The sequence below is a fragment of the Trematosphaeria pertusa genome (genome assembly GCF_010094035.1).
Source record: "Trematosphaeria pertusa strain CBS 122368 unplaced genomic scaffold BU26scaffold_17, whole genome shotgun sequence".
Lineage (NCBI taxonomy): Eukaryota > Fungi > Ascomycota > Dothideomycetes > Pleosporales > Trematosphaeriaceae > Trematosphaeria > Trematosphaeria pertusa.
The window spans coordinates 532,926-556,090 of record NW_022987228.1 but is presented as its reverse complement, the minus strand read 5'-3'; the positions used below and the strand labels follow the sequence as shown (position 1 = coordinate 556,090).

At 55.3% G+C, this 23,165-nt stretch overlaps 11 protein-coding genes across 11 annotated transcripts; 6 read left to right on the top strand and 5 right to left on the bottom strand.

Moving 5' to 3' along the window:
• Positions 1-34: 34 nt before the first annotated feature.
• On the bottom strand, positions 35-1,082 carry BU26DRAFT_437123 (uncharacterized protein; the record flags this gene model as incomplete). Its single annotated transcript, XM_033824215.1, has 4 exons — positions 35-388; positions 444-574; positions 625-774; positions 809-1,082. 4 exons carry the CDS (start codon positions 1,080-1,082, stop codon positions 35-37), a joined length of 909 nt encoding a protein of 302 aa, XP_033678405.1.
• Positions 1,083-2,206: 1,124 nt separating this feature from the next.
• BU26DRAFT_570096 (uncharacterized protein) lies at positions 2,207-2,567 on the top strand (the record flags this gene model as incomplete). The annotated part of the gene is made up of 2 exons (XM_033833964.1): positions 2,207-2,372; positions 2,431-2,567. 2 exons carry the CDS (start codon positions 2,207-2,209, stop codon positions 2,565-2,567), a joined length of 303 nt encoding a protein of 100 aa, XP_033678404.1.
• Positions 2,568-2,611: 44 nt separating this feature from the next.
• Positions 2,612-2,925, top strand: BU26DRAFT_570095 (uncharacterized protein; the record flags this gene model as incomplete). Its single annotated transcript, XM_033833963.1, has 2 exons — positions 2,612-2,778; positions 2,841-2,925. 2 exons carry the CDS (start codon positions 2,612-2,614, stop codon positions 2,923-2,925), a joined length of 252 nt encoding a protein of 83 aa, XP_033678403.1.
• A 1,606-nt stretch (positions 2,926-4,531) lies between these two features.
• Positions 4,532-5,047, top strand: BU26DRAFT_509918 (uncharacterized protein; the record flags this gene model as incomplete). The annotated part of the gene is made up of 2 exons (XM_033827181.1): positions 4,532-4,832; positions 4,890-5,047. 2 exons carry the CDS (start codon positions 4,532-4,534, stop codon positions 5,045-5,047), a joined length of 459 nt encoding a protein of 152 aa, XP_033678402.1.
• Positions 5,048-5,815: 768 nt separating this feature from the next.
• BU26DRAFT_534319 (uncharacterized protein) lies at positions 5,816-9,896 on the top strand (the record flags this gene model as incomplete). The annotated part of the gene is made up of 4 exons (XM_033831212.1): positions 5,816-6,438; positions 6,478-7,971; positions 8,002-8,881; positions 9,795-9,896. 4 exons carry the CDS (start codon positions 5,816-5,818, stop codon positions 9,894-9,896), a joined length of 3,099 nt encoding a protein of 1,032 aa, XP_033678401.1.
• Positions 9,897-12,530: 2,634 nt separating this feature from the next.
• On the bottom strand, positions 12,531-13,796 carry BU26DRAFT_437108 (uncharacterized protein; the record flags this gene model as incomplete). The annotated part of the gene is made up of 2 exons (XM_033824214.1): positions 12,531-13,583; positions 13,638-13,796. 2 exons carry the CDS (start codon positions 13,794-13,796, stop codon positions 12,531-12,533), a joined length of 1,212 nt encoding a protein of 403 aa, XP_033678400.1.
• A 460-nt stretch (positions 13,797-14,256) lies between these two features.
• Positions 14,257-15,870, bottom strand: BU26DRAFT_554903 (glycoside hydrolase family 128 protein; the record flags this gene model as incomplete). Its single annotated transcript, XM_033832293.1, has 3 exons — positions 14,257-15,228; positions 15,295-15,464; positions 15,832-15,870. 3 exons carry the CDS (start codon positions 15,868-15,870, stop codon positions 14,754-14,756), a joined length of 684 nt encoding a protein of 227 aa, XP_033678399.1. The 3' UTR covers positions 14,257-14,753.
• A 490-nt stretch (positions 15,871-16,360) lies between these two features.
• BU26DRAFT_523712 (uncharacterized protein) lies at positions 16,361-18,124 on the top strand. The gene has a single exon (XM_033830114.1). The coding sequence runs from the start codon at positions 16,418-16,420 to the stop codon at positions 17,963-17,965; it is 1,548 nt and encodes a 515-aa protein (XP_033678398.1). The 5' UTR covers positions 16,361-16,417; the 3' UTR covers positions 17,966-18,124.
• On the bottom strand, positions 18,005-20,055 carry BU26DRAFT_117085 (9-cis-epoxycarotenoid dioxygenase-like protein). The gene is made up of 2 exons (XM_033819466.1): positions 18,876-20,055; positions 18,005-18,825 (listed from the first exon to the last, which is right to left on the bottom strand). Exons 1-2 carry the CDS (start codon positions 19,786-19,788, stop codon positions 18,044-18,046), a joined length of 1,695 nt encoding a protein of 564 aa, XP_033678397.1. The 5' UTR covers positions 19,789-20,055; the 3' UTR covers positions 18,005-18,043.
• A 267-nt stretch (positions 20,056-20,322) lies between these two features.
• Positions 20,323-21,452, top strand: BU26DRAFT_493316 (amidohydrolase-like protein 2; the record flags this gene model as incomplete). Its single annotated transcript, XM_033826147.1, has 3 exons — positions 20,323-21,029; positions 21,079-21,272; positions 21,325-21,452. The coding sequence occupies 3 exons, from the start codon at positions 20,323-20,325 to the stop codon at positions 21,450-21,452; spliced, it is 1,029 nt and encodes a 342-aa protein (XP_033678396.1).
• A 141-nt stretch (positions 21,453-21,593) lies between these two features.
• BU26DRAFT_523710 (uncharacterized protein) lies at positions 21,594-22,644 on the bottom strand. Its single transcript, XM_033830113.1, has 3 exons — positions 22,526-22,644; positions 22,405-22,472; positions 21,594-22,356 (listed from the first exon to the last, which is right to left on the bottom strand). Exons 1-3 carry the CDS (start codon positions 22,593-22,595, stop codon positions 21,715-21,717), a joined length of 780 nt encoding a protein of 259 aa, XP_033678395.1. The 5' UTR covers positions 22,596-22,644; the 3' UTR covers positions 21,594-21,714.
• Between the last annotated feature and the right edge of the window lie 521 nt (positions 22,645-23,165).

Below are 23,165 nucleotides of genomic sequence, written 5' to 3'. Positions count from 1 at the left end.
TCACACTTCATCAGTGTCAACCTCCCATCAGCCACTACGGAATCTCAGGAAGGACGTCTTGTGGCTTTGGCATCTGATAAAAGGTGGTCATGTCCACCTCCGATTCAGGCGGAAGCTGATGTTCCTGCGCCCACTTCCGAATAGCCTCATAGTCCCGGCAGCGGTGCTTCGTGTTAAAGTCCACAAACGGCATGGGGTTCCCTTCCTCTGGCTGCCACCACACCTGACCAAGGACGCCAACGTCGGTGATGCACATCAGCTGCTGGCGCAGGATGTCCAGGCAGTGAGTTACATGAAACCGCACGATATACTCGCTGTTCGAGAAGGCGCCCTGCTTCAGGTCCTTGTAATAGTCGTAATTCCACTTGAGAGATTTCCGGAGAAGATTCTATGCGATGTCAGCACCGATGCGACCAACAAAAGGATCGCCAGACATGATTTACCAAGCAATGCAAATGGTGCAGTCCTTCGACGTTTGCTGGAAATCCACCTCCATGCGTATGGTTGACTTGAACTTGGTCGGGTCTAAGCCCTGTTTTTTCAGCTTCGCTCTCTGGGATGACAACGCTGCGGTCTTCAAGTATGTATTAGCAGCTGACTTTGAGCTGGGTGCGCAATACTCACAATCAGTGCCCAGGGCCTCCCACGCGGCGTCCACCTCCGGTCCCGCCGACTGCCGATAGATGTTCTCATGCAGGAACGATCCGTTGAACTGGACGGTATGCCAACTCGGCTTTACTTCGTTCACGACGGGGGCCACGTGTTTATCAGTGCCTACTCTGATATATTTCATTAGCAGAACACTTACAGTACTGCGAAACGTGATTGATGCAAAAATCATCCGCATCCCACACGAATGTTCCACTCCTCGCGCTCAAGGCGATCCAGACCCCAACGGTAATATAGACTGCTGTGCTGAGCACAAATGTATTTACGGCTACCCGGAGGTCTCCAGTCTTCCGGTCGTCATTGGCTTTCTCGAGCGGAAGAGATGAGGTAGAGGATGACGAGGGCAGGAGTGTCTCATTGTCCGTTTGCGGGACTGGGGCGAACTTTGGCTTTCGAAAGAGGCAGGCGAACATGATAGCTTTCTCAGCGAATAGAGGGAAATTGGGTTCGAAGTGGAAGAAGCTCGATGAGGGATAAACTGCGCGTTTCAGTAGCGGTGGTTTGCCTATTCGATCAAGCACCGAGTCGGCGACGCAGCGGTCGAACGCATCTCACGCTTGCAACCTGTCAAAGTCGATGTTCCCTCACATTCATTGATTATGCAAGTCACCGTCCCTGGTACGACGCCAAAGTGTCAACCATTTTCCTGTATTACCTTCATCGAGCTTACGCGGCCACGAGGAAGTGCCATTGCGGTACTGAACCCAAGTTCATTCGACACCAAGCCGTAGCAGCAGATCAAGCCAATGCAGGCGATCTTGAGTTATCACAAGCTAGCAGAAGGCAATAGCGGGAAATGCTAATTATCTTCGTCATCGTGGTAAGCCCACCCTACTATCTCATCCTCATCCGATCCCGTGATAGAAAGGCGCTCTGATCTGTTAATAGCTCCACGAGTTGTCACATTTTTCTTTCCCAACCCTTTGTCTATATGCGACACCATTCAAAACTCGAAACCCTGCTGCTTTCTTCACCGCCTCGTCCATGTCCTCTCATGCAGACGCCCGTACCCGCATGGAGTGGGTGCTGTGCTTTCGTCTACCGGATTGCCACACGGCCCTCCGGCCTCACCCCCGCCTCGTTTGTGGTTCTGCCTTGTAAAAGCTGAGGGTCACACTTCGATCCAGTACTGGACACAGAGTCACTCACTCTATCGTGGCTCCAACGGGCTTCCTTCGTGCACATAACCACGCCTATTTCGTGGTCGGTCTGCGGGACTTCCGTCACGCGCTTGACAGGCTACACAGAATGTCACTTCACGCACTCCATGTCTTCTATCATATCGACTGCCTACACGCTCCTGACTAGTGATACCAAAGGACGATGGGTCAAAAGGGGGTGGAGCTGTGTATCATGGGGCCAGATGTCCGTACCGACCAGATGATATCTTCGCCATTGACGAAAGGAACGAGTTTCCTATATCTACGAGGTATCCCCTTTCAACATCTCCGAACTACCTCCTTACAGCGTTCGCTCTGTGCAAACCATCTTCATTCCTCGAGTCAACCGGCGTCATCGATCTGCTCCCTCCTCCACCATGCATTTTTCTCGGGTGTCTCTCGCCCTCGCCGGCCTTACCACCATAGCCGTAGCCGCACCCATCAACAGCCGAGACACCGCCCGACCAGCTGGCTATGTCCCTTACGCCTGCTACGTCCCCTACTCCGCTGAGGTCGAAGCGGCAGCCGCGAAGATGGCTCCACGTGCGTCCTTCCTCCCTCTCAGCTGCACTGAATCCAATCCTATCTGACGCAACCATAGACGACAAGCGCGGAATCCAGGCCGAATATGCCCCGTACACCTGCTACGGCTCGTACTCTGATGAGGTTGAAGCAGAAGCCGCTAAGATGGCTCTACGCGCGTCCTCCTTCCCTTTTGTGCGGTTTCCCGGGTTCTAAATGCTACTACAGGTGACGAAGCGGCGAAGCGTGACTTGCCCATGATGCCCGGCGGGGAAGAGACTGCAGGTGCCCCGACGAACGCTGAGAGCTACGGGAGCTACATTCCTTATACCAAGTACGGGAAATACCCGAGCTATGGCGCGGAGGTGGAGGCAGCGGCCGCGAAGATGGCGAAGCGCCAGTCGCACAACTGGTATGGCAAGTACAAGTAAGTCTTTACCATGTCCACACAGACTTCACACTCGGCGCTGATGCATGCATGCTAGCTAGCCCCTACGAAAAATACAGCAAGTACCCGACGTACGTTGGCTACCCGGCTGCGGAGGCGGAAGCTGCGAAGCCGCGCGATGCCTAGAGCAAAGGGCGTGCTTCGTCATGTTCTATGCACAGGGTGTCTCTGAGCCTTGAGGATGTTGCTGTTGCTGTTGCTGGTGCTTAGAGTACGCATATCGTGGAAGTGACGTGCGTCGATTCACGGTCTGGGCATATATCGTTCCGCGGAGGAGAGACCTAGCAGGGCTTGAAGATTGAGTTTGTTGTCACTCCTTAATGGCGTTCGTGTAACTAGGAAAAAAAAGTATCTGGCACTTCACATTCGCCGTGTACTGTGCCAATGCAATCTAATCCATCTCATCTTCCCCCGGTTCGTTCACACGCTGTCCATCTATCTCACACACACTCCGCAATTGCCCTGATCAAGATTTGCGCGTGGGCTTGAAGGAACGGCGCGTTCCTGCAGATTGCCTGCTGGCGCATAGTCGGTGTCGTCTGGCCGTGCATATCTAGCGGTCATTTGGAGAGGGAAGATCGAAGTGCGGGGAAAGGAAGGGAGGGCAGTTGGAGATGAGGCGCGATATGGTATGGGGTGGGGTAGGAGATTGAAGCCAGGCAAGGCCGGGCTGATAAAGCAGATATGAGGTTTGTGCGACGGCGGGCAGGTTTATCCGCGCGCGGGTGCCAAGGGAGGTCTACTGTGCGGGTGGAAAGGACATAGTGGGATGGGATGAGATGAGATGGTCAACTGCTTGCTTTAGGCAGAGGGGAGGCCAGTGCGTTTCAAGTAAGGAGGTGCTGGGGAGGCGGGGGTTGGTGATATAGGGTAGAGAGGTTCCGCGGAAGCCAAACTATCTGTGGGTGTGAGGAGGGTCTAGAAGGCGGCTCTTGCATGCCCCGGTGACTTTGAGTTGGGAAAGTGATGCATCTGCAGCTTCGCTCCTTTGCAGCAGGTGAAGACTCCATGATCAGCGAGCTAAGCCGGAAACCGGAAGAAGGCTTGATAGCAATTCGCCTGCCAACAATCTACTCGGCTGCAGTCATCGTTCCACTCCTACAAAAGGATACTCACTGATCGCCAGATGCGCAAAGAAGAGCCTTGGAGTTCGCAAGCGGGCATCATCATGCGGAGGATCTGTCCAAGGAAGACCTTACCAAGATCTGCTCCAGCATCCCCCAGCGGTTCCCCATGCACGCGCGCGCGCATGGCAATAAATGATCTTGGGCGTCTGTGCATGGCACAACGCCGGCTGCATGCATTCATTCTTGAGACACAGCGGACACGGACGAAGGGGTCGCTCCTGGGTGTGCGAGATTGGGATCCTTTACCTTGCCTGGAACGGCAAGCAGGCGGTGTGGGCGGGTGCAGTGCATGAGCGAGTCTGGGGAAGAGGGTCGCGTCGATGAAAGAGTGGTCGGGCGGGCTAGCCACAGCAATATGCACATAGATGGGTGCATTTGGTGTGCCCTGGCGCGGAGTATAAGCTTAAATGAGGCGAGGGAGTATAGGATGGTGAAGAGAGGTTGTGAAATTTGGCGGGGGAATTTGGGGAAATGTGATGGCTAAAATCGGCCAGTCATGGGACGCGGGCTAGGAAATTTCTGGCGGTGAATTTCTGACGGCGAAGGGTTAGCTAGAGGGCTAGATATTCTGGAAGGTTTTTTTACGAGAAAGGGAGACTCATGGGATGGGTGTCTGCAAGTCAGGCCTGGCCTATTTCACGATCGGCGCGGTCGCCAGGCAGGCAGGTCCGGCTCGGCGGGCGAATCAGGGCGCAGGCGGCGACCCGGCAGCGCGGTCGGGCTGGCGGGCAACGTGCGACAAGTCGTCATGGAGGCCCCCAGATCAGCTGGCCGCCGCTCGTCGCCCTAACGCCGCTGCTGAGCATCACGGGGCGGGCGAAAGAGGAACGCTGGAGGCTGAGAAAGGGGCGATCGGCGCGGCGATGCGTGGCGAAGCGGCGGGCTGTTTGGCAGAGGCATATTGGGGTTGGTGGATTTCATATCTACGGTGTAGCGATACTCGACACTGTATGTAGACCACAGTAGCGAGGGGAGGAACGCGGGAGCCCCGCAGAACAGCAAGCGTCGTTCCCCCCGCTGGAGCCCGGCCTGGGGTGCTGGGCCGCCCTCGTGACGCGCAACCTCTGCCTGGGCGCGTCGCACACGGATTCCGCTACGGCGCTGACCGCACAACGCCCTGAGGGACCATCCGCGGATTCATGCTGTGTGTGCTGTGTGTGCTGTGTGTCCGGGTCTGTATGAGAGGCGTGCTTTGTCGTGTCTGAATAATAGAGCGCTGGTCTCGAACTGCAGGCATGGCCCATGTGGGGGAGCGCCTCGACCAATTCGCCGCCTGTGGTTGGTCCGTCGACCGAGGTGCGAAATCCATCCTCCGCCATTTTGGCCGCTCCCAGCGCTGCTGCTCTGCGCGCCTGTCTTGCTGTGCCTATTACTGTACGGGCGACATGCACGCCATCTGCGGTACCTTGTAACTGTGCTGCTAGCCCGCCTTCCGTCTGCTGCTGCTGCTGTCTACATCACTGCTGGTCATCATCAAAGTCCGGCCGACCATCCATCGCCGCACCCGCCGTCAGCCTGCGCCCTCTCTTCTCCGCATCTTGCTGTCTGCGTGCAGCCACAACACATGCTAGCGCCTTGAGTCGTTTGCGCTAGCTGGCCGGGTCCGCCTTTGCGAAGCTTTTCTGTGGACAAAATCCGGGGCTGCGTGCCTTTTCCGCTTTCCGCTCCACCTCTCGCCGATACACCTCCGGGCTGCGGCCCTCGCACACGACCGCCCACGACGCCCCGGAAAAGCTGCCATGCTGGCCTCCGCCCTGCCTCCGGACGAGTAACCCCCCTTTGACCTTGGAGTATTGCACCTTCGATGTGACGGGCCGTGTCGAGCTTCACGTAGCACAGAGACGCGGCGCGTCGAGGAGATGGGCGATTCCGGCGCAACCACCGCAGCCATGGCCACGCCCTCCCACACGCGATTCGAGCACGACGACCCCCTGACGCTGAATGAATACGGCCTTCCCGAGCTGCGATCTGCCCTCCACGCCGGACACAGCCCCGCCGCCATGATGGCTTCCTTTGCCGACTTCCCTATGACATTTGGCCAGAACCAAGCGCTCGCATCCGGCTTTGACAGGCCGCAGCAGACCGTCAACACCAAGTTTCGGGACCACAGAGGCAGCGTAAGCAATCTGAGCGACGAGAATGTCAGCGGTGGCAGCGCGCATCCACACCGGCTGAGCATCGGCAGCGCCGGGAATATGGGCCAGGATGGGAACCACACAAGCCCGGAAAGCGCATCCGCGCTGGGAATGCTGGGAATCGGAGATACACTTGGTGATGGCTCGACATTGAGCATGCGGTTAGACGACAACATGAACGGGGAACACACAGACGGAGGATCCTCGAAGAAGGACAAGGGAGACGGCCTAGATCCTCCCCCATGGAGCGAAATGAAGACCAAAGCTGGCAAGGAGAGGAAGAGGCTACCGCTCGCCTGTATCGCCTGTCGGAGAAAGAAGATCCGATGTTCGGGCGAGAAGCCGGCCTGCAAGCACTGCCTACGAAGCAGGATACCGTGCGTCTACAAAGTCACAACGCGGAAGGCGGCACCGAGGACCGACTACATGGCAATGCTCGACAAGCGATTAAAACGCATGGAGGACCGAGTCATCAAGCTCATCCCAAAGGAAAGCCTACCATCCATTGCTGGAGTTGGGAGATCGGTCGTCAAACCAGCCATACCTGGAGCACCGCCGAAGACGCCAACCACGAAGAAACGGGCGGCTGAAGAGGCCTTCGGGAACGATCTGGATGAATGGTCCAAATCCAAGTCCGCCAACCCAGACGCGGCGGGATCGGCGTCCCGAGCGAAAGAGTCCGACGACGCCAGCCTACTTACCGAAGGCGTAGAAAGCCTGCCGCCGAAAGAGATCCAGGAGCATCTCGCCGAGGTCTACTTCGACTACGTATATGGCCAGAGCTACCCGCTTCTGCACAAGCCGAGCTTCATGAGGCGGTTAGCTTCTGGAAACGTACCGCCGGTCCTCATATTAGCAATATGTGCGATATCAGCGCGTTTCTCAACCCACCCGCAACTCCGGACGGAGCCATGCTTTTTGCGCGGTGAGATTTGGGCCGAGCGTGCTAGAGAGATTGCCCTGAAACGGTACGACGCCCCTAATATCATCATCCTCATAGTTTACCTGCTCCTCGGTCTCCATGAGTTCGGCACATGTCAGGGCGGTCGGAGTTGGATGTTCGGCGGTATGGCTCAGCGAATGGCATATGCACTGCAACTACACAAAGAGCTGGAATACGATCCTGGCGTCGGCGAAGCCGAAAGAAAACCATTCAGTTTGACAGACCGAGAGATTCGGCGACGGACCATGTGGTCATGCTTCCTCATGGACCGCTTCAACTCCTCCGGCACGGACCGACCGCTTTTCGTGAACGAGCAATATATCGAGGTGCAACTTCCCGTCAAGGAGCACCTATACATACATGAAATTCAGGCCCCCACGGAAAATTTGGATGGTAACGTCCCGAATCCAGTATCCCCAGACAGCGGTCAGCTATCTAATCCGCGAGACAACATGGGCGTCACGGCGTACACCATCCGACTCGTGTGCATATGGGGCAAGCTCATCAAGTACATGAATTTGGGCGGCAAGGAGCGCGAGTCGGAGCCGATGTGGTCGCCTAAGTCGACGTTCCACAGCATCAAGAAGGAGGCCAAGGACTTCAAAGAGTCGCTTCCGGAAATGCTCGTCTACAGCCCCGAAAACCTCAAGAGCCATGCGATTGGCAAGACGGCGAATCAGTACTTATACCTTCACATTCTCTACCAACAGATCATCCTCTTCATGCACCGATTCTCCCTTCCGTCGCGGGCAGGTAGCCGCCCTCCGAAAGACATGCCGCACGACTTCCTCACCGAATCCGCACGGACCGCGCTAGATGCCGCAAACCAGATCTCGCTCCTGATAAACGAGGCTCTAGATCATAATGTCGTCGCGCCCTTCGCCGGGTACTCCGCCTTCTTCTCTTCCACCGTCCACGTCCACGGCGTCTTCTCCAAGAATCCCAAGCTCGAAGCGCAGTCGAAAAAGTACCTCGCATACAATGTGAAGTATCTTAGCAAGATGAAGAAGTACTGGGGCATGTTCCACTACATTGCAGAGAACCTGAAGGAGCTCTACCGGCAGCATGCGGACGCGCAACTGCGAGGGCCAAACGTGGCTGGCGACAAAGGCAAAGCCGTGATCTTCCAGTACGGTGACTGGTTCGACCGCTACCCGCACGGCGTCTCAAAGACAGACTACGAAGACGCAGCCGAATCAAACGCCAACGAACCCGGCACTGACGCCGTTCTCGGCCAAAAGAGCGACCTCCAGAGTGTGGAGGAATTCTTTGCCTCCCTTTCCCCGCCCTCTCGCGCGGAACAACAGCGCAAGCAAGCCCGCAAGAACAAATCGAAATCCGTCTCCAAATCCGACGCTCCCGCAAACCACCCCGGCGGTTCTTCCACACAAGCACAACAGCACGCGCAGCAGATGCACCCCGGCCAACTCCATCAACAGCTCGGCCAGATCAATATCAATCCGCAGGAAGCCATGGACGCTTTCGACCCCGCGTACTTCGCCCAAGCAAACGCCACACCGCAGCAGCAATTTATACCGGACTTCCACAACCCAGGCCACGGCCACGGCGGCCTACCTATGCTCAACACCTCCCCGACGACGATGATCCACCCCGGCCAGCAAATGGACATGTCGCCCTTCCCCGATCTCTCGGGGCACCCCAGCAACGCCGCCTTCTGGATGGATCCCACCGGCCTAAGCGGGAACGGGTTCTTCGATCCAGGGAACGCAGGCTGGTTCTTACCGTTTAACGTGGAGCCGCCTACGCTTGGTGACGACGGTGGAATTTTCGGCGCGGAGGCGTTTAACTTTGGGCTTGGGGTGGGCACGTCGGTGGATCTGGCCGGGCTGAACGGACATCATGGACCTCGGCAGAGCGTGAGCCGTGCGCAGGGGAATGGTGCGGGTGCGACCGGCATGGAGGGGCTGGAGAGGCTAGATGGGACGCCGCGATAACAACATCGAGACGGCGAGGAAGGCAATCGGCGCACGGAACGCACGCACACGTACACGTACACGCATACGCTATATTTTCGGTTCTGGACGATCGCACACGATATGATAATCACGAATGGATATACCATGGGAGGAATTGAATGAGTCAGCGATTTGGAACCATGTATGGATTGGATATACTCTGCGTACGTTACTTTTATGGATATGGTGGCCTTGGTTGGGCTGGGTTGGCGAGCATTCCCTTTAGCGAGCGTTTTTCTTGGTGCGGTTTTGCTTGGTTGATTGGTTCGGTTTAGCATAGACGGCCGGGGGGTTGTGTATAGTAGGAGGCGGGGATGTTCTTCTTCTACTACTACTACTACTTGCTGTTGTGCAGATGCAGATGCTACAATGCACTCTCTTTACCTCACTCGGTCCATTTGATACGTTCTCCGCTCGCGACGAAGTGCGTTGTCAGCGCCGTCTGCGAGTGCTTGGACCGGCGCCTGCCTTGGTGTAGTGTTGATTCACGGTGTTGTGGGAGTTAGAGTAGGGAGGGCCTCCCGTCCTAGTACGACCGCGTCCTGGTCGCGAAGCCGGCTGGCTAGAGGCGAAGCGATACTGGGTACTAGAGTGGGCTGAGTGCCATTGAGATAGCATCGCTGAGGGTAAGCCGGGAGCGATCATGCTATGTAGATGCAGTCTGTTAAAGGCGGGAAAGGCGAAGGCACGAAAGAGCTAGCTAGATGCTGCAGAGTAGTCAAGATGATCATAAGAGTCACGATCAGACAAGCAGAAGTCTAAGTCATTGATATGATGAAGATGTATTGGCTGTTTGTTTGTATGATGTGAACAGTATGTAGACAAGACCCAGAACCAGAACCAGATGAAGAAGCCAAAGACCGAACCAGAAGAGAACCCATCAGGTGCTGCTAGGGGAGGAATAATCTCAGGCTAAGACGTAACCCCTAGGCTGGCTCCATGCTGCTCGAAGCTTTCGCTTCGAGTAGCAGACCCGCATGCGCTACCTGGAGCTTTCGCTCCAGGCAGCGTACGAGCCAGCAGCCAAGCACCCGCGAAGGACGCCTGGCAGCGTGGAGATGACCTAGAGGACTCATAGCCTGGACCAGAGCCTACTGTGAGCACCCGAAACCCGAAACCGAGACAGAGAGTACATATGAGAGCCAGACCGAGAACAAAATATCCTAACCATGAAGAAGCCAACCGAATCCTGACGCTTTTTTTTGCGTCGAAAGTCTTTTTTTGATGTGGTGACACTTTTTACGTGTCGGTATTTTTTTTTCTAAGAGTGGTTAGTGACTGGAGAGAACATGGGAAGATGAAGAAGATGGGACTTACTTTTTGAACTATCTAGATGCAGAGAGAGAGAGAAGAAGAGTGAGGATTGGTGGATGAAAGTAGAGTGTCGAGACGAAGGCGAAGAAGCGGAGCGGTCGATGAGGCGAGTGTTGGTACCACCGTTGTCCCGAACACGTACCGGTGTACGTGCATGCCGGGTGGGCAACACTCGCGTCAAGAAAGGTGGTAGATTGAAGTCGTGGATGGAATGTTTAGAATGTTTGGAGCGGTCGATCGAAGCGGTCGGTGAGGCGAGTGTTGGTACTACCGTTGTCCCGAACACGTACCGGTGTACGTACATGCCGGGTAGGCAACACTCACGTCATTAGAGGTAGCGGAGAGGATTCGATGGAAGGTGAGGTGGTTGGAGCGAAGTTGGAGTTGGTAGGTTGAGATGAGTCGATGTGGTGGTAGAGGTGGAGTTCGACTGGGATAGGGTCAGTCAACTGAAGAGGATAACAGGACAAGGGACAAACATGAAGATGACTTGTAGTCGAAGCCTTCAATGAAGGCAGGATGGTTGATGCCGAGCTGACATAAAAGTGGAAGGCTCAAGGCAGGTGAGGTGGAGGTAGGTAGAGGCCGAGCTGAGTTGAAGGCAGAGACATGGTATAAGCTCAAGGTGAGTATGATTGAGTTCGACTGAACATGTTAGAGAAGAACCGAAGATGTGACGTCTAGGTGAGACATACCTGATATGATATGGTAGTCGAAGCCATGAAGTGGTCAAGGTTGGACGCGACATCTTGAGGTGAAGGTGGAATGTTGTTGATGTCGATCGAAGGTGGGATGAGTTGAGATGACTCAGAAGAGATGAGACCACTGAAGAAGATGGGATGGCTGAGTTGAGCTGAGCACTTGTGGTAGTTTGAGTGCTGTGTAGTGGAGGAGGGACGGTTTGGACGCGGCGGGCGAGATACTTGTAGGCAACTAGGCCCTTGGCGCCCTTGGCACGCTAAAAGTCACGGGATTGAGCTCGGGGCAGCGCTAAAAGGTGACGCTAAACCTTTGTTGGGCAACGAAGCGAGCCGGAGGGCAGCTGGGTGAGGCACCGGGACGGGCTCGAGAGTGGCAGCGACGGTAGGACGCAGCCGTATGGGGCCTTTTGTAAAATACAGAGTGTAGATTTCAGGAATATGGGTATCATATTTCATAGGGAGGCATTTGAAGCGGGATTGCGGGGTGAGTGACGGGCCAGGCGGGCGGGTTCCGGCGGCATTTGCGCGACAAATTGTGATGCGATCGAGTTCTCGGTGACGCAGATAGTACAGAATGCAATGGAGAAGCTTTAGATCTAGGTTACACGCTGGTTGACAGAGTGCGTGGCCGTTGCGTAGTGTGGTTGTTCAGCGCCGATACCTTGGGGACACTGCACGCTCAACACCACGGCGACACAGGACCTGGAAAAAGCGCCTCACCACCAGCGACGATATCTATAGGACACAGATGGTACACATGCCTGAGGACAGATAGAGGCCGGAAAGCCTTCGCTGAGTTCTCGAGGCGCGCTGACATAGGGAATCCGTACGCCCAGCTTCTGCCAGCCTCCCCTCCTCAACGAATGCCCTCTCCCACCTGTAGGTGACGCAGGATAATTTAAATAGCTTATAGATAGACGCCTTCAACTTTCAGGTCAGTCACGGTCATGTGTGGCTCACACGGGTTGCGGACAGCTTTGTTTATTCATTTCTTGGCATGTTGGTTGAACGACCGAAACTTCACCTCACCATACGCGGCGGACCCTCACGTCCCGGATCTCAAGGTCAAAGTGGTAGCTGGTAGAATAGACCTGGATACAGCTCTCGTCTTTCAGTCGCTTTCGAAAACCTCAGCTGGCGGGCGCGTCGCCAGGTTTGCTGCCTTCAATGGCTAGGCCCGCTCACGGTTGGCTACCCAAAACGCCCAGCTCGCCTTCGAACTCACTCAGTAAGTCTACCGGCTTTTCGGGCAACTCAGAACCTTGCTGGGCGCCCTAAATGACTCGCGGCTCGCTTTGCTCTACGCCCAGGACAGAGACGCCTTCTCTTTAAGCCGCTGCTCTGCCTGCTGCTAGGAGCGTCCGAGGTCGCTGTGCTCCGACTCTCTGCTTAAGCATCCCCACCGAAAGACGAATTCCTCGTGGCCGCGTCACCGTTCGAACTGATACTGAGAGATTAGGCACTTAGGACCTCTTTAGCTGAAGGTCCGTCACTTCGGTCGAGATGAGCCTGCCTCTGCCTTCATTCCGACGTCCTCATTGCAACGACCGACTGTTCTTCCCTCTCACCATATCTCTCCTTTCCGTAACCTGCCTCAGAATCCACGTCTCGAATCGCTCGCCCAGCTCCTCGCCCCATCCATTGTCGACCTTCGCGACCGACGCCCATCCACGGATAAGCCCACGCCAATAGCACGTCTCTGCGGCGGTACTCAGATAACCAGCCATGACAACGGCGTCGCGCTGGTTCTGCGCTATGCGCTTCGCGACATCAGGATGAGAACGTAGGAACAAGATAACGGATTCGAGGTTGGAGAACTTAGGATCGACGTAAATGGCGTTGGCTTCACGCCAGCCTTTGACGCTTGGAAGGAGCGCAGGCGGAGGTCTATAGCGTGGGCTGTTGAACGCTGGGGACTCGTGCGTCTTATTGGCCTGATCGAAGAGCGCAAGGAGATAGTCAGCGTGTATCGGCCGCATAAGCCACGCTGTATGCGTGAGGTAAGTTAGCGGCGGCGTCAGTAGCACGCTTCCGCAGGCCTGATGATACGGTAGTCTCCCAGAATATGTTACGCCTTCCGTGTATACCACGTATTTGTATCGACAGAAGTCTTCGATCTGCAAGATATTGGTGGCTTCCATACCGTTACTCATGTTGAAGCCTGCGACGTCGGCCCACTCCTTCCCTCGCGCTGCTTTCAAGAGGTCCTGGCGGAGCGTTGGATGACCCAACGGATTGAACCACGGCGTTCCCCTCCAAACGGCTTTGTCATTCTTCTTATCCCATGCCAGCTCCTTCTCCACGCTTTCTATCCTGTTCAGTATGTCGTCCATAGCTCCTAGGGCCGGGCTCGGCCAAGACCAGAAGGCGAAGGCTGGCATCAGCCAGGTGTTGTACGTCGACGGCTTGTTTGGCCGTGCGAAAGCCCATGAGTTGTTCTTCGGGGAGTCGTTGATGACGTAGGCAAAGTGGATATCTGGAAGAGGGGACGGAGAAGTGAGGAGCGCGCGGTGTACCTGGGACAGGATAGCAGTGCGTTCGTGGTGTATTTCGTCGACTGTATCGGGTGCTGCGCTGAGAACATAGAGCTTTTTCAATCTCATCAAAACTGTATTTGGAACTTGCTTGAGATGGGAGGGTACCTTTCCGTCCTTTATCCTTCCCTGCACAAGCCCTTGGTAGTCTGGGTTACTCTTCTCAAAGACAAAATTTCCTCTGGCGACCGCATCATCGACCTCGCGGAACAGCGTAGGAAACGTGGTTCTACACTGCTCCTCTTCCAGATACAGGTGATCTCTCATCGAATTCTGATCTAATAGACGGCTCGGTCCCGTGCCCGGTAGATGGATTTGGGTTGCGGCCTGTAGGCGGTTTCGAACGATCGGAGGAAGATGGACATCGCGGTAGAAGAAAGCAACAGAGCAGAAAGTTACGATAAGGAAACTCAAGATAACAGTGCGATATAAAGACCTTGATATGGGTGTCATTTTTCAACGTGATTAACCTGGTTCTGACGACAAGTTCACATCTCGCCGCTACTTCAGAGAAGAGAAGAAAAGGAGATTACGAAGAAAACGGACAGCTAACATCATGAGAGATGTGCTCCCATCCCTATCAGATGCTCGCGTACTAGAACAAGCTTTCGAGTTCGATGCACGGTCCGACGAGCCATTCGGCAAGCATGGATTATAGATTAGTGCAACCACGGAAAAAGACGGGCCCATCGCACTCTAATATATTGCAACAACGTGAGTGGAGGGACTAAGAAAACATTCTCGTGGAGAAAATGGAAATAAATAATGTATGCGGGGAACCCTTCTGGAAGGGGGGTAAGGGCATACCGCACCGTCATGCCATCGATGGTTACGCGTCGCAGCTTCGCCGTCGTCTGCGACTGCAACCATACGGTCCCTGCAACGTTTGAAGAGCCTAGCTAACGGTATCTACTGCACGTTCCCAGCCTGAAAGCGTCGCGCGATGTAGTTATGTTCATCGTTGGAAGGGCTATTGGAGTACCTAGGTACAGAATATGCCGGTGAGGGGTTGTGGCCAGGGTGATGCCCAATCGGAGTCTGCCCGACAGGCCAATTTCGATGAGGACGGTAGAGGCGCGGAGACTGATGGAGGGTAATCAATTATTGAAAATGCAACTTGGCCTTGGACATCGACGGGCCCTCTCCGTAGGAGCTGCCCGAGTATCCGCAAGCGCTCGGAATCAACCGAAGGCTATGCCATTCAGATCAAGCTGTTGCCTGTCCCTAAATAATATTGTAAGCGTTCCCAACAGCTGTCAAAGCCGTGCCTGTAGCATCCACAAGCTCTCCTCTCGCAACCCATTGCATGGCGTACTGTTCCACATACCACTGCCCGTCCAACCAGGGCAGTGCGACTCTTAGGAACTCGATAACTTGGGCCTCGCTCCCGCTTGGCTTGAACTCGGTGATCCACACCGGTCTCCCACCGCTCACAGTATGCGCGTCTTGAACATGCTTCTTGAAGTACGCAAAGTTCGTGGCCGAATCATACCAATGGATAGCGATAAAGTCAACCTTACATCCGCCACAGGCGCGCAAGAAGTTTGAAAGCCAGGACAGGCTGCGGTCGAATTCAGGTCCATTGGTTACTGCGGGTGCGCCGAGTTGGAGCTCAGGATAACGAGCGGAGAGTGCATGTATGTACGTCTGGTATGCGGCGACGGTGCGACTGATATCGGTCATGCAGGAGCCTCCGGAGCTGCGATAAAATAAGCCGCCGTAAGGCACATTGGCGGAAGGTTTCAAAGCAATGGAGTATTCTTACCCGCATAGATCGGGTTCGTTGAAGCTCATAACGTGGTTTGTCCCTGCTCGAATAGCTCTGTCCACGTCTTCGATCCAGCCCAGGAGGTGATCTTCTTGAATGGAGTGAAGGAGAGGTACAAATTCGTAGCCGGATGCTGCGTCATAGGCTACGCTGTCCCAGTTGAAAATCTAGGATATCTTGGAGTAAGGTGAACCAAAGAGCCTGGTAAGAGTCGGGTCGTTGAACGCCAGTCCGCGCTTGCCCCCAAGACCGCGGACTTCGACGCCTGTGGAATTGGTGTCGGCCGCGAGTGGAACAGAGCGTGCTGGTAGAGCGTTTGATAGGGTAATCAAACCAGAAGACGAAAAATACAATAGGCTTCATTTTGAGGCGCAGGGAAAGAGTTGGGAGGTGTCATACAAGAGTACGCTTAAGCTGGATATGATGGCCCAAGAAGAGCAGATGGCTGAGGCTCGGGAGGCGGATGAGGAATCGCGAGGGTTACAAGCTGGGGCTGATCGATGAAGATGTCGCTTCTTCGCCCATATGCCGTACTGGGGCTTGGTGATAGCCCATATAACGGTCGGCCTCCATGATCAGTGTCCCCAGAGCCTATTGGCAATTCGGCGGAACAGTGGTACTTCGCTCTTCGGGCTACCTAGGTATCCATGGTAGCACGGGTTACGATCTTCGTGAAGGTTTATCGAGCGGTGGATCGAGAGCGGCTCCCAGACCGGCAGTTTGGAACAACATCTGCTGTATTTTTCTCGATGAGTGGACAACGTGCTGGCGCTATTTATCTGCTTTCCAGAGCAAGACTGTAAGCTACACGACCACCCGGGGAGTCGAAAGGTGGGAGGAGCCGTTTCAGCAATCCGTTCGCACAATGCTCCAGTACTCCGACCACAGATTCGGAAATGAAGGAGTAACGTGAAGAAACAAGACACGCGACGGTAGTTGGGGGATGGGGTTGGGTTCCGAATGCCGTCGGTGGTGTAGGCAGCCGCTCTACTGCTTATGTAAGCGCCGATGTCGCACAGAGCTTGGGCCGCAAAATCGAAGCTCAAAACAAACCATCCGACAACAAAACACCCTCCACCTAAGCACTGCTATGTGGAGGTGATTAACGACGACATCGATAATGATAGCATCATTTCCTCTCGCGAGGCTCCCCGAGGAGCTCATATCTGTTATCGTCTCTCATCTACCCACCAGCGCCGACCGTGTCCACCTCGCGCTTGCTTCGAAGCAGCTCCACCGGATCGCAACCGAACAGCTGTACCGGCACATATCCTTTCGCCTCGGTATTGAATACAAAGACTATGAATTCCTATACGCCTTCACCATCTTGTTGCTCGAGCGCCCGCGGCTCGCCGCCCACGTACGCCACCTGACGATCCGCGGCAAATGGGCCGCGAGCTGGGAAGCCAGACAGGCCCGCGGGCTCGACGAACTCCACCCCGCGCTACGATCCGCCATCGACAGCTTGACGCAGGACAGAGAGAACAAGCCAGAATGGGCAGACAATATCGTGGAGTGGGAGAGGGAGGAGGCGCTTGTGGCCGTGCTCGTCCACTCGCTGCCTAATCTGAGGACGTGGGACACGAACATACCAGAGCAGCCCGGAATGCACTACCAATGGCTCATGGGGTGCGTCTCGGGTCAGGAACCGACTGCTCTTCAAAAGCTGCGCGAGCTCATGCTGGTAATCCCTGATGGTGCGCCACGGGCCGAACCCGGATCCTTCAAGCCCTATTTTCAGCTGCCAGCGCTGAAGAGGGTCTTTCTCTGCGGTATTGGCGCTGGCTCGGCGCGGAATTGGAATCGGGGCGCAGTATCCGTAGCAGTCCAAGCCAATCGCGCGTACTTGTCCAAAACCCTAGAGCGCAGGGCATCCACAAACACCTTCCTGTCGCCGATAGAACATCTGGAGATTCGCGAGGGATCCTTCGACTTCGAGCTTATATGCGACCTTGTCACCTCCTGCAAGCAACTAAAAACGTTCGCATACGAGACAAACAAGTACTCTCAAGGCCTCTATACCTCGCTACTATCGGCTTTAGCTATCCATGCTGGAACACTAGAGTCCCTATGTCTTGGATACCCGACTGTTGCCCCGCGCGATTGCGATGTCGATGTCCCGCATATCCAACAATTTCGACAGCTGCAGCATCTTAAAGCGAGCAGCAGCTTCTTATTTGCGGCCACGGCCTCAGAACAACGCAATAATGCTTACTCCGACAACCTGAAGCGGAAAATACCCTCAGGCCTCAAGAAACTCACAATCATACAAGAATACTGTATGGATGGATGGACTTTCACAACTGCGATACACGATCTCCTGCTCGATCAGCGCAATATATGCCCCGAGCTGAATGAGCTATCCATTTTCGCCAGCAGCGGGCTGAACACCTCGCAAGAGATATACAAATACCTATGGCAACCCTCAGTTGAGCAGCAGGTACGACTGCGAATCTATGTCCCGGACTCGACGCGTGGACCTCGGGTTGAGCGCCCCTGGGGCATGGACGATGACATTCACTGGGCGGATGTGGATGGATTGCCCCACGGGTGCAATCGATGGTTGCACAATCTCGAATACGTTCCTGCTGCGGATGATATCGTACTGGTCAACTTCGAGCGATTCCCCTTTGCTCAAGCAGTGGAACTGGTAGGACGGCAGCTGTAAAGAGCGGCCTGAACTTCTTCGGTACGTATGGAAATAATCTCGACTGGATGTAGCCTAGTTGAGAGAATCAAAAGTCCTTCAATGTCCATTAACCCCATTCAATTCATTCGCCCCATTGATTGCCCCCTCCTCCATCATCTTCTTCTGCCACGGTAACGGTTCCGTCGCCGCCTTCGCAGGCCCCAAACTCCCGCCCTCCTTCCTCCTCTCCGCCCACTCCTCCAAATCCTTCTGCTCAATGAAATTCCCATGCAGCCCCAGCCTCAGCTTGACAGGTAGATGAATCGCCGCCAGCGGCCCCTGGCTCAAATTCTGCGCATCGAAGATCAGGATGTCGTTTCGAAGAACGTCGAGGTGGTTCAACAGCGCCATGAGATACCCTTCACCCTCGACGGTTGACCCTGCCTTGGGCACGAACACAGGCTCTTGGAATGTGCACGTCGGCCCTGCCCACCACGTGTCTTTACTCCCCGTGTCCCACTCGTAGTGGCCCAGGACATTGAATAGGCCGCCCGCAGGCGGTCCGCACTTGGCAAAGTCGTACGGCTTACTGGGGTCGATGTTGCACTGCCAGAAGTGGTTGTACTTCTTGGTCAGTACGCGGTCGTCGATGCGCGAGAACTCGCCGTTGATGCCGAAGATGCGCGCGGGCTTGACTTTGGTGTGCGTCGGCGTCTTCGGGTCGAAGACCCAGCGGTAGGTGTCGGAGACGAGCTTGTTGCGCTGGAGGAGCGTGGTGGGTGTGGGGGTTGGTGTGTCTGGCGGGAAGAAGAAGAATACGTTGTCCGAGGCGACGGTAAGGTCGACGACGATGTGGCCGTTTTCGTCTTCGTAGCTGCCGGCTATGTGGCCGTGGAAGCCTGTGGGGGTTAGTGATCGGGAAGTGGTGCAGGAGGCAGGGAGGGCATACCGTTGTCGGCGCGCAGCCAGACGATATCTTCGGGCTTGCCGTTGCGGCGAGGCACGATGCCGTACCACTGGTCCTCATTCGGGTCCCAGGCGAAGTGGTTTCCTCCTTTCTTTAGCCGATCGGCGTTCACTTTGATGGGTGTCAAGGGCAGGATGAGATAGTTCTTCGTGATAGCACAGTCGTGTATCATGCCGCAGAAGGGCCCTTTGTACCAGCACTCTTCAGTCTTCTTGCCGTCTCTATCGATGGTGTAGACGACGATGTCGCAGCTGGCGTCATGCCCATCACCTCCAGCTTCGTAGCCATAACACACCATCTCGCCCGTATCTGGGTCGAACTTCGGATGCGCTGTGAAAGTGGGAGATTTGACTTGGCCGTCGAAGTCGTACCGTCCGATTGTCTCCATGGTTATTGGGTCCATAGCAAATGGCGGGCCGTCTTCTTTCATGGCTAGGAGTACTCCTCTCCAGAAAACGACGTTGGTGTTTGATGCAGTTCGGATGATGCCCTTGACCATCTCATTGTCGGTATACGGATTCCTGTACTTGCCCAGCAGGGCTCTTCGAGCCTTCCTCTCTGCTTTGAATCGGTCGGTTTGCACATATCGCTGCTTGAAGTCTACATGGCCATTCTCGAAGCGGAACGACGATACGGAACCATCTCCATTGAAGTGTATGTCCTCTTCGAAGAGCGGTGGGAAGCAGTGGTCTGGCTGTACGCGGTAGAAGGTACCATTGATATCTTTTGGAATCGTGCCCGTCGTCTCAAGCTCAAAGATGTCGGCTTCGAGGCGCGAAGGCTTATTGAAGCCTTGGAAGAAGCCAGTATCAGGAAACTTGACTTGGTCGCCGGACCGGTTGCCTTCGTGGTAGTGAGGAGGGGGTGGTTGAGCAAGGCTGAAGATGTGCGCCATAGTGTAAGATAATTCTGAGTTTGCCGAGGCGAAAACCTGAAGAAAAAATGTCCGAATTTCCAAATATTATAGCTGGCGCTGCCGAAGCAAAACGTTGCGTAGTGTGATAGGATGCAGTCTTCTGCGTTAGGCCTCGCGTAGTCAGTGTTCCCATTCTGGCCATGTGGGGAACAACAGTGCGCGGGGTAGCAATGCGGGTCGGATACAGGGGTTGGTATACATCGGGATGATGGAACCGCTCGCGTATCCCGTAAGGCTGTGGGGTCGGCCCCATCCTACCGTGGCAGTTGCAATGGATGTCAGGCATGCATGGTTCAAGGCCTTGCAGGATTAGCATGCACGCCAATAACTTCCGGCGTGACCAGGAACTCGACGTGTGGCCATCCGTTCTGCACTCCAGGACTCCCGCTGTCGAGAAAGCCGAGCGTCGAATCATTTTGGCATTCCACTCCCCTGAACGTCGCCAGCTGTTAGGCTTATCCGAAAGTCAACAAGCTTGCCAATCGAAATAGAAGAGACACCGCCAAATTCAAGATGAAGGGAACAATAGCAATTGAGGAAGCCATCATCGACCAGGCTGGTGTGGAGGCGCATACCTTTGCTCAATTCCAGACCTTGATGCGCCCAGGCAGCGACCAAACATCCGGATTATCGGCTCACGAAAAGCGATTGCTCGACATCCACGATGAGCGCCTGAAGAGTATGGATCAGCATGGCGTAGAGTATATGTTGCTCTCGCTGACGTCGCCGGGAGCTCAAGGAGAACCAGATCCAGAGAAAGCGAGGAAGATGGCCCAAGTTGCAAATGACTATCTCGCCGGCGAGGTGAAGAAGAACCCAAAGAGGTTCGGAGCACTAGCGGCGCTCTCGATGCACAATGCGAAGGATGCAGCCAACGAGCTGAGAAGAGCTGTGCAGCAGCTAGGCATGTTCGGCGGGCTGGTGAACGATTTCCAGTCGAAGGGCGCCGATGGAGAAGAGAAGGTGTACTTCGATACCCCGGATTACGATCCTTTCTGGGAGACGGTACAGGAGCTCAACGTACCGGTCTATTTCCACCCGCGGTACGCCATCAAGCAAGATCTGCAGCCCGGAACAAAGTACGGTGATCGAAAGCATCTGCTCGGTGCTGGTGTGCAGTTTCATCTCGACCTGAGCTGGCATCTGTACGCCGTATGTTCGTCCGGTATTTTCGACCGATTCCCGAAAGTGCAGATCGTGGCAGGACATCTAGGAGAAGGGTAAGCAATGCATGCTTTGTAAAGGGGCAAGAGACTCACCGGGCTGTAGCATACCCTTCAATCTCTGGAGAGCGAGCCACTGGATCAACCATCCTTTCAAGCGCGGTTCCAGGCCAATGAAGCAGGATTATAGTTACTACTGGACCCATAATGTCTCCATCACCACTTCCGGGAACTACAACACGCGAGGATTGAAGTATTGCATTGAGGAGCTCGGGCTAGATCGATGTCTCTATGCGATAGGTGAGTGCTCTGACAGTGTGATAATAGTGCAGTCATCGGCTGACGTACACAGACACGCCCTACGAGACGGTCGAGGAAGGGCAGAACTGGTGGAAGACGGTGGACCTACCCGAGGACCAGAAGGAGGCTGTGGCGAGAAGGAATGCTATCAGGTTGTTCAAGCTTCCTCTTGAGGAATAGGTACCATGGGTAGCTACGTGCACCTGAGATATGGGTATTAGCAGAGAGCAACAATAAAGGGACGAACTGCATGTAATGGTTTTCTCGAACTTTCCCAGCTTCAACAGAGAAAGAGATAACAACGGTAAGGTGGAATACGACAAGTGACAATCCGCTATTGCATGTACCGTCCCATTGCGACTGCGATCTGCCAGACGAAGGGGATAGGATGCGTTGGGGATCACCGGGCGTCATTGACCTTTCAAGCTTTGATTCAATGTATCTAAGCCACCGACTTGGGCTTGCTAAGCACCAGGGCAGGCGTGCTAGTGTTGGGATCCTTGCCATATTCCGGCGCCTTCAGGTCATCATCAGCGACCTGCTTGCCCGTGACGGGGTGCTCGTAGTGAAACGGCACAACTCGAGTGTCCGGCCAGAGCATAGGGTTCTCACACAGCTCGTTCGGTCCCTGCGGGTCTTCAGGATATGTCTTGGACATGAAGGGCACGTAGTTGGGCTTGGTGTGAGACCAGCCCTTCCCAAACTCGGCGTGCCAGAAGGGGAAGTACTTCAGCCGGAAGATCTTCCACACGCCATCCTGCTTGATGTACTCATTCTCGTATATGCCGCCCTCCCACCACTGCACCAGCCCACGCGGGTGCGTGTCCTTGACGCTCTCGTGCGTGCCGGCGGCCATCATGCTTCGGAATCGGCCCTTGGCACGGGTGCCTTCGGCGTTGATGTCGACGATGCCCTGGATCTGGGGGTGATCGAGGAGGAAACCGTGGACTGGCCCGTTGCGGCCGTTCACGAAGGCCTGCGCGAAGCGGCCGATGTAGAGGCGGCCGACGCCGTCCTTGCCATTGTAGCGGCCGCCGAGGAACTCAACGCAGGTGTCCGGGTGGTCGGCGTAGAGGTCGACAACCTGGAGCCATCAGTGGCAAATACTGCAACATGCAACGGAGCTGCTCACCTCCTTGTACAGGCACTTGTCGAGATAGTAGCCGTACTTGTACTGCAGCTTGCGCACTTCCTCTTGGTCTGAGATATCGTTAGCGCCATTGGTGATAGGATGACTAAGCAACGGTGCTCACCACTCAGGCGCGTCACCTCCTTCTGCAGCTGCGCGACCGTCTTCTTGAGTTCTTCGATTTCGCTGCCCATGTTCAATCAGCCAGTCTTTGACAGAGCTCGAGTGTCTTGGTCCGCCATGGCAAGCCGCCTTCTTAAGCTCGCATCTCCATGTTCGACGCGAAGCCTCGCGCAGCTCCAACGGCCTGCATGGAGCTGCTCCCACATCCACGGGACCCCTTGGAGGATACGAACTCCCGCTCCGCTTCCGCGAATGGCTGCAGTCCGTTCGACCGGCAATTAATCTATCGACGCCAATCCTCTGCGGGCAGATATGGCCGACGAGGTGAACGTGGCGGGGTAACGCGAAACCCTGTGACCCCTCCATGTGGGGTCTGCGACGGCGCAGAATCGCTCTCCACTCCTCTGGCCTGGCGTCCCTAGCGCATTGATTTGGAGAAGAGACCGCGAGCCTAGGGCGTAGTCAGACCGCGGGACTCCGAAGAAGCCGCGCCTGCCTGAGGGACCTCTACACCAACCACGAGCGGACGCTGTGAGACAACAGACGTCGCAACCGGGAACTCCGAGCACCTGCTTCCCTTCAACGTCGTCCATATAGCCCCGGCTGCGAGATCTTCTAGGAACACATCTGTATCTCGCGTG

Bases quoted from the DNA above. Each gene is read 5' to 3' on its own strand.
- BU26DRAFT_117085 (XM_033819466.1), bottom strand. From the start codon at position 19,788: ATGGCGCACATCTTCAGCCTTGCTCAACCACCCCCTCCTCACTACCAC. The intron at 18,826-18,875 runs GTATGCCCTCCC...TAACCCCCACAG, and splicing joins CTGGCTGCGCGCCGACAACG to GCTTCCACGGCCACATAGCC.
- BU26DRAFT_523710 (XM_033830113.1), bottom strand. From the start codon at position 22,595: ATGGGCAGCGAAATCGAAGAACTCAAGAAGACGGTCGCGCAGCTGCAG. The intron at 22,473-22,525 runs GTGAGCACCGTT...ACGATATCTCAG, and splicing joins GGAGGTGACGCGCCTGAGTG to ACCAAGAGGAAGTGCGCAAG. The intron at 22,357-22,404 runs GTGAGCAGCTCC...TGATGGCTCCAG, and splicing joins ACAAGTGCCTGTACAAGGAG to GTTGTCGACCTCTACGCCGA.
- BU26DRAFT_523712 (XM_033830114.1), top strand. From the start codon at position 16,418: ATGATAGCATCATTTCCTCTCGCGAGGCTCCCCGAGGAGCTCATATCT.